Source organism: Sminthopsis crassicaudata, chromosome 1 (assembly GCF_048593235.1).
Source record: "Sminthopsis crassicaudata isolate SCR6 chromosome 1, ASM4859323v1, whole genome shotgun sequence".
Taxonomy (NCBI): domain Eukaryota; kingdom Metazoa; phylum Chordata; class Mammalia; order Dasyuromorphia; family Dasyuridae; genus Sminthopsis; species Sminthopsis crassicaudata.
This window is the reverse complement of record NC_133617.1, coordinates 108,599,355-108,612,000: the sequence shown is the minus strand read 5'-3', so window position 1 is coordinate 108,612,000 and position 12,646 is coordinate 108,599,355. Positions and strand designations below refer to the sequence as shown.

The 12,646-nt window shown below is 36.2% G+C and overlaps 1 protein-coding gene across 6 annotated transcripts in view; it reads right to left on the bottom strand.

Moving 5' to 3' along the window:
• The window catches only part of MTSS1 (MTSS I-BAR domain containing 1), a 219,972-nt gene that overhangs the window by 42,685 nt on the left and 164,641 nt on the right, over positions 1 to 12,646 (bottom strand). For all 6 annotated transcript variants that reach the window (XM_074265847.1, XM_074265864.1, XM_074265871.1 and 3 more), the window contains exon 4: positions 1,241 to 1,325. In XM_074265847.1, coding sequence (XP_074121948.1) covers positions 1,241 to 1,325 — 85 coding nt within the window. The remainder of the gene's footprint in view (positions 1 to 1,240; positions 1,326 to 12,646) is intronic.

Below are 12,646 nucleotides of genomic sequence, written 5' to 3'. Positions count from 1 at the left end.
AGTCACCAAAACACGAAGATTAAGCTTTGATAACCTATCAAACTGACGAAAACATGATATACCTATGTGAGGCTATTACTGATCAAAGCAACATTTGAAAGGTCTGTAATGGTTCATTCCATTAGTTCGGATCTTAATCCCTTTGAAATTTAGCAGATTATATTTAAGAATTGATAGGATACTTTTAATCCTTGCTGTAGGGGAGACTAAAACTAGTACATTACTTGAGTTTAGAAGAAAGGTCTGAGCTACAAAAGAACAAGCAAACACAGTGTTCACCCTAAAGTCTATCACTTTTATGGTGAGCCCCAAAGAGCAGAAGGGTCCGACTGGCTCAGTAGGGGAAAATCGACCCAGATCCAAAGGGAGTTTAATAAATATTAAATAGTACTGAGGAACAGGGTGGGATCTGCCACTCCCAGACCCTAAATCTGCTGACTTCCCATTATATACGGATTCTCCTGTATCAGCAGTTTGGTAGGGAATCAAGAGTTGCTGGCTCAGTCAGTTCCAGGCTTTTCAAAGTGATCAAAAGTGAGGAAAGTCTTTTAATGGGATCAGAGAAAAAAAGGCTTTATATTCGGTCACTGTTTAATAAGCCTGGGCAAAAGTGGTCAACATAAAACCTGTGTTTGTGCGTGCTCCATCTGGAAATTAGTATTTTTCTTTATAGAGGTCTCAGGTGGTGTAGTGAATAGGGTGCTGGACCTGAAATTGGAATGGTCTGAATTCAAATCAAACCTTTGTGACACTCAGTGAGAAATTTTACCTCTTCTGCCTTAGTTTCCTCAACTATAAAATGAGGATAATAATAGTACCTACTTAGCAGGATTGCTGTGAGTCTCAAATAAGATATAGGTATAAAAAGTATTTAGCACATAAGAGGTAATATACAATTGCTTATTAATCTTCCTATTCCCTTTCTTCCCAAACCTACCTTATGCGAACCTAGGGAAATCATTTAATCTTAGATCCTCAACTGTTAAACGCCTGACACATAGTAGGTGTTTTAAAATGTTTAATCACTGATTAAATAACAGCACCTACCTCCTAGGGTTGTTGTGACATATGAGAGATCTGTAAAATGTTTAGCTTAGATACTTAATAAATACTTGTTTCCTTTCTGTATCCCCAACAGCTTATGCCTAATAACACAGTAAATCCTTAATAAATGCTTATTGATTAAATAATTGCTTGCAAAATCCCCTTTGCTATTTTGAAGAAAAATGTTGTGATTCACCTGGAGAACTGTCTCAGTTTGGTTTCTATGCTTCTGTGTCTCATGCACATCCTGGTCAGGGCAGATCCGATTTCTCTGGTACCACCTGAAAACATAAAATAAATAAGGTTGAGACAGGATAGAGCAAGGATATCCCAAATGCATATTCTCCAATTTAACATATCCAATTTTAATAAAATAAAGAGAATTATCAATGCCAATACTTGAAAAATTTATGCAATTTCAATCCTATAATACTATGATTAGTGTAATGTTTCCCACTTATGGGAAGTTATTTTTTTCATTTCAGGCTCATGGAAAAAGAACATACACAGTAAGAAATTCAGAAGAGCAAACAATGTTTCTGAAAAAGGCTACAGAGTAATTATTAAAATCCAGTCTTTTTGGTACAGATACAAAATTGAGACGGTAATATCGTTAGCAGCATATGAGACAGATTAATTTTGTCAGAAATCAAGGGAAAATCGAACTGCTTTGGAGTAATAGCCTGACCTGTGCTAGGTGGCACAATAAATAAAGCACTGAAGCAGAAAGAACTTCATGAGTTTGAATCCTGCGTCAGACATAAACTAATTAATTGTGTCATCCCGGGCTGGTCATTTAATTCTATTTGCCTCAGTTTCTTCATCTATAAAATGCATTGGAGAAGGAAAAGGCAAACCACTACAATATCTTTGCCAAGAAAATATCAAATGGGGTCATGGACAGTCAAATACAACTGAAAAACGACTTAGGAACAAAAAAATTGCTTGATCAGGGAAGGTTTCAGTCTGAGGAAGATAAAAAAAAACAAAACAAACAAACAAAAAAAAAAAAAACCCACACTTCTCCTCTCACTCTCTTTTCTTAAATGATATGTCATATTCTCCTTCTCCTTCCCATGCTCAAAAGCAATATTTGAATAAGCAACTCTATATTAGTTTGGAGTAGAGGGAGTGTGGGGAGGAAACTGATTACAACCACAGATGGTAGCTCCACACTGAACATTTGCAGGCCAAGCAAAATTATAAATGTTATGGAAACACTGAGGCTTGTGAGTTCAGCACATGCGCACACACAAAGTCAAATAAGGCACTCTTTTTTTTTAATAGATCAAGCAAATAGGCCTGATGAAAAGCAATATATTTTCAAAGCAAAACTCTAGGAACTGAGGACAAAAGTTAATTATCAGACATGTTAAATATTCTCTGTACAGAATTCTACTTCCTTATCTTTGTTGAGATCACTATTGGTTTTTTTCTTACCTTTTCTTTCTTTTTTATTAAAGCTTTTTGTTTTCAAAACATTTGCATAAATTTTCAACATTCATGCTTGCAAAACCTTGTGTTCCAATTTTTTTTCCCTTCCTTCCCCCCATTTACTCCCCTAGATAGCAAGTAATCCAATATATGTTAAGCATGTGAAATTTTTCTATAAAGTTCCACTATTATGCTGCACAAGAAAAATCAGATCAAAAAGTAAAAAAATGAGAAAGAAAACAAAATGCAAGCAGACAACAACAAAAAGAGTGAAAATACTATGTTGTGATTCACACTCAGTCCCCACAGTCCTCTCTCTGGATTCGGATAGCTTTCTCTATCACAAGTCTACTACAACTGGCCTGAATCATCTATCTCATTGTTGAAGAGAGCCACGTCCATCAGAATTGATTACCACATAGTCTTACTGTTGCCGTGTATAATGATCTCCTGGTCCTGCTCATTTCACTTAGCATCAGTTCATGTAAGTCTCTCCAAACCTCTCAAATCTTCCTGCTGGTCATAGCTCAGTAGAAACACAGCTGGATCAAACTATAGAGTTTGATAATCTTTTGAGCATAGTTGCAAATTGCTCTGCAGAATAGCTGGATCTATTCACAGTTCCACCAACAATGTATTAGCGTCCCTGTTTTCCCATATCCCCTCCAGTATTCATCATTATCTTCTCCAGTCATCTTAGCCAATCTCAGAGGTGAGTTGTGGTACCTCAAAATTGTCTTAAATTTGTACTTCTCTGATCAATAACATAATTATTGTTTAATCTTTCCCCCTCCCCCATGCTGTATCTGTTCACTGAAAATGCCTCTCCTTGTCATCCTGTCCCAATTCTTGATAGGGAAGATAGTGGTAACACTATGGTCTTGAACTTTTTATTGGTAGCAGAGGCTCTGGCAAGTTTAATACTAGTCTGGAAAGAACTTGGTTCATATGTAAAGGGAGGAAATCAAGCCAGAGGTTCAAGATCCAAAGTGGAAGGAAAAAAATCCATTGAAGAAGAGGATTGCATTGAAAAGAATAATGTGAACATACAGGGAACGCTCTAAACACTTTAGATGGACGGTATTTTATGATAATTTTCTAAAGGATAATCTAGCTAAAACCAGACTTAAGCAATGGCAACTCTCAAAGACCATCAATCATGTTGCAGAGAGATTACAATGTACATTGTGGGGAAGAATATATATATATATATATATATATATATATATATATATATATATATATATATATATATATATATATATATATATACTAATAAAATCACAGGTCCTTAAAGTATTTAAGAAAAAAATCCTGCAAAGTTTTTTTGTGAAGCATCTCATTATTTTTATGCAGAAAATGAACATGTGAATTAGACAAGAATACAATTTGGATTAAGACCTGCTTGGATGAACAGATTTATAGAGTAATCCTTCATGGTATAATGTTAACATGGTAAGAGGACTTCAGTGGAACTCCTAAAAATCAGTATTCAACCTTGTGCTGTTTAAAAAAAAAATTAAGACTTGGATAAAGGTATAGATGACATATTCCTCAAATCTATATGCTATAAAAATCTGGAGGGATCCTAAAACAATAAGTAAGAGCCAGGACCCAAAAAGGTTACAAAGGTTAGAGCACTGGGCTGCATATATTAAGATGAAATTCAATAGGGGCTCATGTAAAATCTTATATGACTGGGAACAGGTTTTCAAGACAAGATATCCAGGATTTCTATAGCCACACTTTTTTTTAAAATGCCTCAACTGACTACTATTTAGAGAAATGCAAATTAAAGCAATTCTGAGATTCTACCTTATATCCATCAGTATGACAAAGAGGACAAAAAAAGGGAAAATTATAAATGTTGGAGGGACTTTGGAAAAACAGACACTAATATATTGTTAGTAAGACATGCCTGTGCTAGATATAAACATTCTGAAAAGCCATTTGGAATCATACACAAAAGAGTTATTGAAAAGTGTACACCCTATATCCTGTAAGTATCAAACAAAAAGAAAAAAGTCCCATGTATACCAAAAATTATAATAGTTCTTTTTGTGGTAACCAAAAAACTGGAAACTAAAGTGATGTTGATCATTTAAGGACTTGACTGAATGAGTTGTGATATATGAATGTACTATTCTGCTATAAGAAACTAAAATAAAAGGTTTCCAAAAGATAATTTATATTTATATAAATTGATGAAGAGTTAAATGAGCAGAGCCAGGAGAACATTTTGAAGATTTTTATAAAATGATAAAGAATGCAATAAGCAAAATAAGCACAGCTTACACAATGACAATAATACTATAAAAAAGGAACAACTTTGAAAACTGTAAGAATTATGATCAATACACTGACCATTCATGATTCCAGAGAACCAAGTATGAAACATATTATCTATGATATGGAGAGAGGATGAATTTAAGGTAAAAAATGACTATACACACATGTATGTTAGAAAGAGGAGAGCAAGAAAGATAAAGGAGGGAGGGAGAGAGAGATGAAGGGGGGGGAAGGAGAGAGAGAAATGAGACAGACAGATGGAGAGAATGTTTATTTTGGATTATGTATATATTAGTTACAAGGAATGTGTTTTTCTCTCTTTTCTCCCCCAGTGGTTTAAGATGTATTATGAAGAAAAAACAGATTTCAGCTAATTAAAAAATTGAGAGGGGGATTGCTGCTATGAATATAGAATGTTGCATGCACTTTCAAATGAGGTAACTATATTATTAATTTTATTTATTGTTTTCCTTTACAGCAAGAGACCTCTCATGAAATAGGAGTGATCTATACATATTTGTAATGTAGAAAAACACATCAATAAAACTTTGAAAAACCTCTTGCAAAAGTTACAAAAAACCAACTTCATCATTAGAAGATTGGGGAGGACAACAGCTGTTCTGAACAAGATCTGGGGGTTTTAATTTATTGCAAGCTCCATGAGTCAGCAGTGTAATATAGAAGCCAAAAAAAGCTAATGCAATCTTGGGCTGCATGAAGAAAGGCCCAGCTTCCAGGAATAGAGAAGTGATAGTCCCACTGTACTGGGCCATTGTTAGGACACATCTGGAGTAATATACTCGATTCTGGATGTCCCAGTTTAAGAAGAACTATGATGAATTGGACAGTGTCATGAGGAAGACATCCTGGATGATGAATAGCCTTGAGTCCATGCATGTGACACTCAACTGAAGGAACTAGATATATTTATCTTGGAGAAGAACAGACAAATGAATATACATGCTAGGTGTCTTCATAAAGTTGAAGGGTTTCCTTGTGAAGGGAGGTTCTGGACCCAGGGTTTGGAACCAAGAGTAATGGGTAAAAGCTTCAAAATAAGTAATGTTGCTCAATGTTAGGGAAAAAAAATTCTTAACAATTCATGCTGTCCAAAAGTGGAATGTGCTGCCTTAAGAGATAGATAGTGGGTTCCCTTCCTTGGATATTTTCAAGCAAAGATTAGATAACCACTTGTCCACTATGTTATAGGTGGGATTCCATACACATGGGAGTTAAACTAAATTGTTACTGGGATCACTTTTCACTCTCAGATTCTGGAAACCTGGGGTCCTGGGTTCAATCACATTTCTAATTTTCCTCTCAAATAATCTTAAACTCTAGTAGTAAACAAGGTAAAATGATACAGGAGCCTAAACAGTAATTCTAATTTGAATTCATGACTATTCAGGTAATTTCATCCATTCAACCTGTGTTCACTGAGGGCAGAATTGTGGATATAGCACTGGCTTCTAGCCATTATTTCTAACTGGAGTCAGAAAAGTTAGATTCAGGTTCCCATCTCTGGTATATACTGGGCAAACCACTTAATGTCTCAATCTTCCAGGCAAATTTTGAAAATTATTGTAAAACAAGTGTTGATTTGCCTCTATGTAATGTATTCAATGAATACACTCTAAAGAGACACTCTTAAAAAAAAATTAAAAACAAACACTTTAAAGAGAATTATGTAAAGCACCCATGTGCCTGGGATATAAAGACAAAAAAGCCCTGAACTCAAGGAGTTTATATTCCAGCATGACTACGAGCCAGGACCCTGGAGAGCGTCTTATACTCTTGGGCTAAGGGCATCCAGGCCATCTCACAGGAGCAGGAGCTGGAGCACCTGTCCCCTGACTGCAAATCACAGATGTTCCTATAATTTCATCAGCTTCTCAAGGCAAAGCCAGCAGATGGCACTGTAACATAGTCCCTAAGCAGAAGTATGAACAAGCCTGAAGAATCTTCTTTCCCCATGGGAAAAATTTTATTTTTATTAAGCTTTGTCTCCTCATTTGACTAAAAGTCAACTGACTTTTTGGTTATAGGTAATAAAAGGGAGACACACATGTAGATAGCTGTGATAGTTTTACAACATTCACTAAAGAGAATCATTTATAATTTTTTTTTATTTATACATTAATTAAAAAAAAAACTTTCTCAGCTTTATAAATGAGAAAGGCTTTTTTTTTTTTTTTTTTTTTTTTTTTTTTTTTTTTTTTTACAATAAGCATAGAATCCTAAAAACTTTCTCAGTTCTGTTATTTATCCTGTCCCTTCCCTGTCACAAATCTGTAGGAGTTAGAGCTGAATGAAGCCTTAGGTATGACCTAGCCTCAGAAAGGTAAAATATTTTGCCTAAAGTCACATAGCTATCACAGAGGCTATCATATTTGAACAGGAATCCCCTCTACCATACCCCAAAAGTGGTTACATAGCTCTGCTCAGACCTTGAGCAAAGGGAAGCTCATTACCTCCTTACTCTACTACAACTCTAATCAACAGCAGGGCAACTTTAACAAGCAAGTTCTACTAATTTAGTTGTTATACCCAGCCCCCCTCAGACTTTGAATCCGTTCATTAATTTATTTAACAAAAATTATTAAGTACAGGCCAGGTGCTTAATATATTTAACAAAAATTATGGAGCATCTACTATATAGTTAATTAATTTATTCAACAAAAATTTTATTTAGCACCTCCTGGGTACTTAATAATGAAGGTGATATGTCTGGTTCAGAAAAAAAGATACAAAGAGAAATCTTTCCCTTCTAAGAACTTAACATTCTACTGGAAGGGCACAACATATATACACAGTACCAAATACAGACAAGTAATTTGGGGGAGCACCAACACTTGAGGAGATCTCCTGTAGAATCAAGCTGGAATTGAAAGGAGTTGTTAGGGATTACAAGAAGAAGGAGGAAGAGTGAAAACACTACATGAGCCTTCGCAGGCTCCATTCAGGCTATTTCAGGTAAATGGAAACACAGATATTGTCTTACTCTGTATTTTACTTGATTCCTTTCTAATGAGAAGTTTAAAATCTGAAAGAGAAACATTCTCACTCCCCTTAACCTTACATGCAAATGAAGAACTAATACAGACTTCTGGGCTATTAACTTCCAGTCCAATTAGAAGCAGAAAGGCACCAGCTTGAGCAGTCAGGAGGGGCTGGGGGCTGGGCCTGGCTCTGTCAGTAACTCCAGTGGGCCTACACAAGTATCCTGACCTCTTCCAACTTCCGTTTTCTCAGTACAATTGCTTTATTTATTGCCTCTTCTAACAAAGCTCAAATTCTGCAGGTGTTTTCTCTCTCACATATTCAAGGTGTCCCAAAAGCTGCCAAAGCTAAAAATTGCACTAAAACTTCTTATAAAACTCATGTCCAAACAAAAGGAATAAATTTGTTAAATATTTATTGAATCTTGATAATTATCTGGTTTAAATAGCTAGGTTAAAAAAATAAGAGGAGAAATCTCACCAATCTATAGAGAGCCAACCTTCTTGTCCCATCTTGTGTCAGAATATCCCAATATATTCACAATCTATATCCACTAATAACTTTTTTCCCCTTCCTTCTTGTGTTAGCAAGCCATTTCTTCCTTAATCAATACTCTGAAAAAAAGCAATCCCTCCCTCTTAAGGGGACTCTTTTCATGCATGTAAACAAATTCTACTTTAAATTACAGCTCTGTGTATGTGTATGTGCACATGAATGATCCTACTTTTTCTCCCATTCCAGAAGTGGAAGTTCCTTGGTCATTTTTACCTACCATTAGCACCAGACTAAAAGACTTCATTTACAAACATTTGTTGTTGAATTGATTTGAACTGGTTAATCCATTCCCTAAGCCAAAAGTACAAATATCCCACTTTTAATTCTCAACATGTACATACGACAACCAAAAAAAATAAAGGTTTTTGTAGTATTAACCTTGATATTAATTTCTGTAAAAATTGGAGATAAAGGAGCAGTCGTTGCAAGAAATGGGCAGGGAAGATAGTGTCCCTTCTGCTTAGCACAGTGCCTGGCACATAGGGGGTACTTAACAAATGTTAGTTGAATGACAGCAGCCTAGTTCTCATAGGCAACAATGAATCCTGACATAAATCAGGAGATACACACACACACACACACACACACACACACACACACACACAAATTATTTTTCGGTTTTATGTCTTGGACAGTAAGCTCCCAGTAGGATGGCTATTAGATGTTTACAGGACTAATAATAAGAAAGTCTTAACATCATCCCTTTCTACATATGTTAAATGCAAGTCTCTTTTGCACTCTATTGTTCAAGTGAAGGGCATGACTTGTGTTTTCACTAATCTGCCTCATAAATGGCTCTGCAGTGTATAGCCAATGGTGTATAACCTGGCACCATCATTAATGACACTTTCTGTGTGCAGTGCACTGATTTGGTACTGGGGAAGGAACAAAATTAGTAGGACATTTTTCTGCAAGTGTTTGATATTTATTGATCTTTAAGAAACCATTCAATCGAGGAGGTAAGGCCAAATGTCTCCCCACTACACACAAAGGACAACTAAATGTAAGGCCCTATAACAAATGGTATAGACAAAAGTTCTATAAGAATTTGTGAACGTGATGGAGCATGTCAATGTCATCTGGTCTAAGGTAGGAAAATCATACAGATAATTACATGGGTTCTAGAGAAGCTGAACAAATAAAAATGCTTCTGTTTCCTCATTTTAAAAAATCGTGTCCTCATTATTGACTAGAAAGCCTAAAGGTCCCTTCCAGTTTAACTCCATGATTCCCGGGATATTCCTTTCCCCACCATCCTCCCCCGCTTCCAACACACAGACTTTCTCACTGCAGCCCCCACCTCTAAGCATCAACATAATTTCCATGGCAACACTTTGGCCAGAAATCAAACTACTACTGGCTGTCTGAAAATCAACCAGAAAAGCCTTCACAGATCAAGATGTTTGCCAAACACCAGAATCCAGGCAGCTGTGATGGCGACAACAGGTGATGGCGTGAGCAGCCTCCTCACACCTGGCTTCGTATGGGCTGGTGATCAATCCACAGAACACCACATCCAGAACTCTTTACGGTACCAACATGCGTCTTCTGATTCCCCAAGGGCATCCAAGAAACACATTAATAGGCCATGTGCTCGACTCGAATTCAAACCCTGTTTGTGACACTTAGTAACTGTCTGACATTGAGAAAATCAATCAATAAATATTTATTAAGCATCTACAATGTGTGAAATATGATGCTAAGCATGGGGGATGTAAAAAACTCAATACAGATTCTTGCCCTCAAGGAGCTTACAAACTATTTGGGGGGTACAACATGTAAACCAATATATAGACTCTATGCAACAAATAGGAAATAATTAAAAGAGAAAACCATCTCTTTTGTGGCTCAGTTTTAACATCTGTAAAATGCAAAAATATTAACTAACTCTATCTCATTGGATTCTTATGAAGATAGAATGAGATAATATATAAAATGTTTTGCACATCTTAATGTGTTGGATAAATATTATTATTAATTATTAAAATAATAATTATTATTGCTGCTGTTAATATTTCACCCAGATGAGGGAGCCCCTGTTAAATACTATACTTCTCTCACTGGCCTAGATCTCTCACAAGAGTCCCGGAATCACTCAGAAGTGGAAGGGAAATCCTGACAGCCAGATTTCACTGCTGACATTAATTAATACACTGCTTAAAAGTTAGTTTGTTGTTGTTCAGTTATTTAGTTGTAACCCATTTGGGGATCTGTTCCTAGAACAACTTGTCATTTACTTCTCTCACTCCAGTAAAGTGAGGCAATATGGGTCAATTAACTTGCTCAGGATCACAAGGCTAGTAAACATCAGAGGCCAGATTTGAGCTTGTGACTCCAAATCTAAGCCCCTTGGCCAGAAATCAAACTACTATTGGCTGTCTGAAAATCAACCAGAAAAGCCTTCATCAAACACCAGAATCAGCAGCTAGGACAGTGACAGTGGGGGAATGGTCTGAGCATCCTCCCCATTCCATTATCACCACTTATATAATGACCCTGTGAAGCAGATTCTACAGGTAGATAAGGAAACTGATACTCAGGGCAAATGGGAGTCGGGGTTCAAGCCCAAGTCTCCTGATTCTAAGTCCTATACTCTTTCCATTACCCTCATGCTATGCTATCTGATTCCCATCATTTGTGTTCTTTGCATTTTTAAGCATGGGTAGGAGTATCAGATGACCTTTGTGGTCATGGCAGAATACCAGGCTCTATTAAGGACTTGTTAAGATCTGTATACAGAGAGTTTACAAAGCATTTTTCAAATATTATCTCCTTCAATCTTTATGATAAGTTTCTCATGAAGTAAATAGTGAAGACACTACTGCAAAAGTCTCTAATACATTGAAGAAGACCCTAAAAATTCAGTGGTTCAGTGGCACAGCCAAGGTTACCCTGATAAATAAATACCAAAGCCTGAATTTGCAGTCAGGACTTCTGTTTCCACATGGACACAGCCCAATACTCTGCCAATACACTTTATAACTGAATGAGAACCTAGTCCTACTTAGTTCAAGCATGCAATTGAACCTATGGATTCCTGAATTAGGCACTTACATAGTGTAGCTGACATGGAGTCAGGAGGACCTGGCTTCAAATCCAGACTCAGGTTATTTACTAGTTATGTGACCCTAAGGAAGTCACTTAACTCTGCCTCAGTTTCCTCATCTATAAAATAAGCTGCAAAAAGAAATGGAAAACTATTCCAGTATAGCTATCAAAAAAACAAAAACAAAAACAAAAAAACAAACCACCTGATGGGGTGATGAAGAATCAGATGTGATTGAAGCAAATGAAAAACAAACTTGAGGTGAGGAACTCTTTCAGTTTTTGTAATCTAAATTCACTATTCTTCCAAGATAAAGCACAGGTTGCCCCTGTCTTTGTATCATATTCGAAGAAAGGACCAGAAATACTTTTATGAAATTAGATCGAGTATAATGTGAATGATTTCCAAGCAAACATAGCTGATCACCACTTTGAGGCTCTGTGAAACAAGAAATGAATCAACATTTATTAAGCACCTACTTTGTGTCAAGAACTGTATCGAATACTGGGAATCCTAGAGATTACAGAAAAAAAGCCACTGATGAAATAGCAAACCACCAGCAGTCTCACTTAGAGGACATAAAAAAAAAAAAAAAAAAAAAAAGTCATGTGATATGCAAAAAATATGCTGTATACATCTAAATTATCGAGTGGGGGGAGGGAGAGAAATATCACACTAATTGTCCCTGAAAAAAATGTTCATCTTTTCCCAACCCTCATTAGGAAAAAAAAATTTTCTATAAAGCTGTAAAAGAAACTAAGTTGAAAATTTTTAATTAAACAATAGGAAAAACTCTGGCTATAATAATGGTTGAGGCACTTTAGTGGATGGCTGAGGCAGACACACAGCAGTACTGTTTTAATTATCAACATTTAAATACCTGAATATCAAATTCTATGCCTAAGATGACCAAAGTACACACAACAGGATAGGAGCCAGAGGACAGATAAAAGTTTTGAAAACTTGAAAAAACAAGGGATTTAGCACAACAGAACCTGGGTTCAATATTGGATTTGCTAATATTGGCACTGAATCTCAGGTTCCCTATTTGTAAAACGTGGAGGGTTGGACATGATGAACTCTTGAGGACTTTTTATGGTTCTAAATTATGATCCTGTGGATTACATGATTCAGTCAGCCATCTATTCTACAAAGATGTCAGCACTTGCTCCATGTATATCAATAGTATTGGCAAAATACCAAAGAATATAAGATTTAGGCCCTACTTCTTTATTCACTTGTCTCAAGCTGGGCATCGAAGAGTACACCAAAGATACA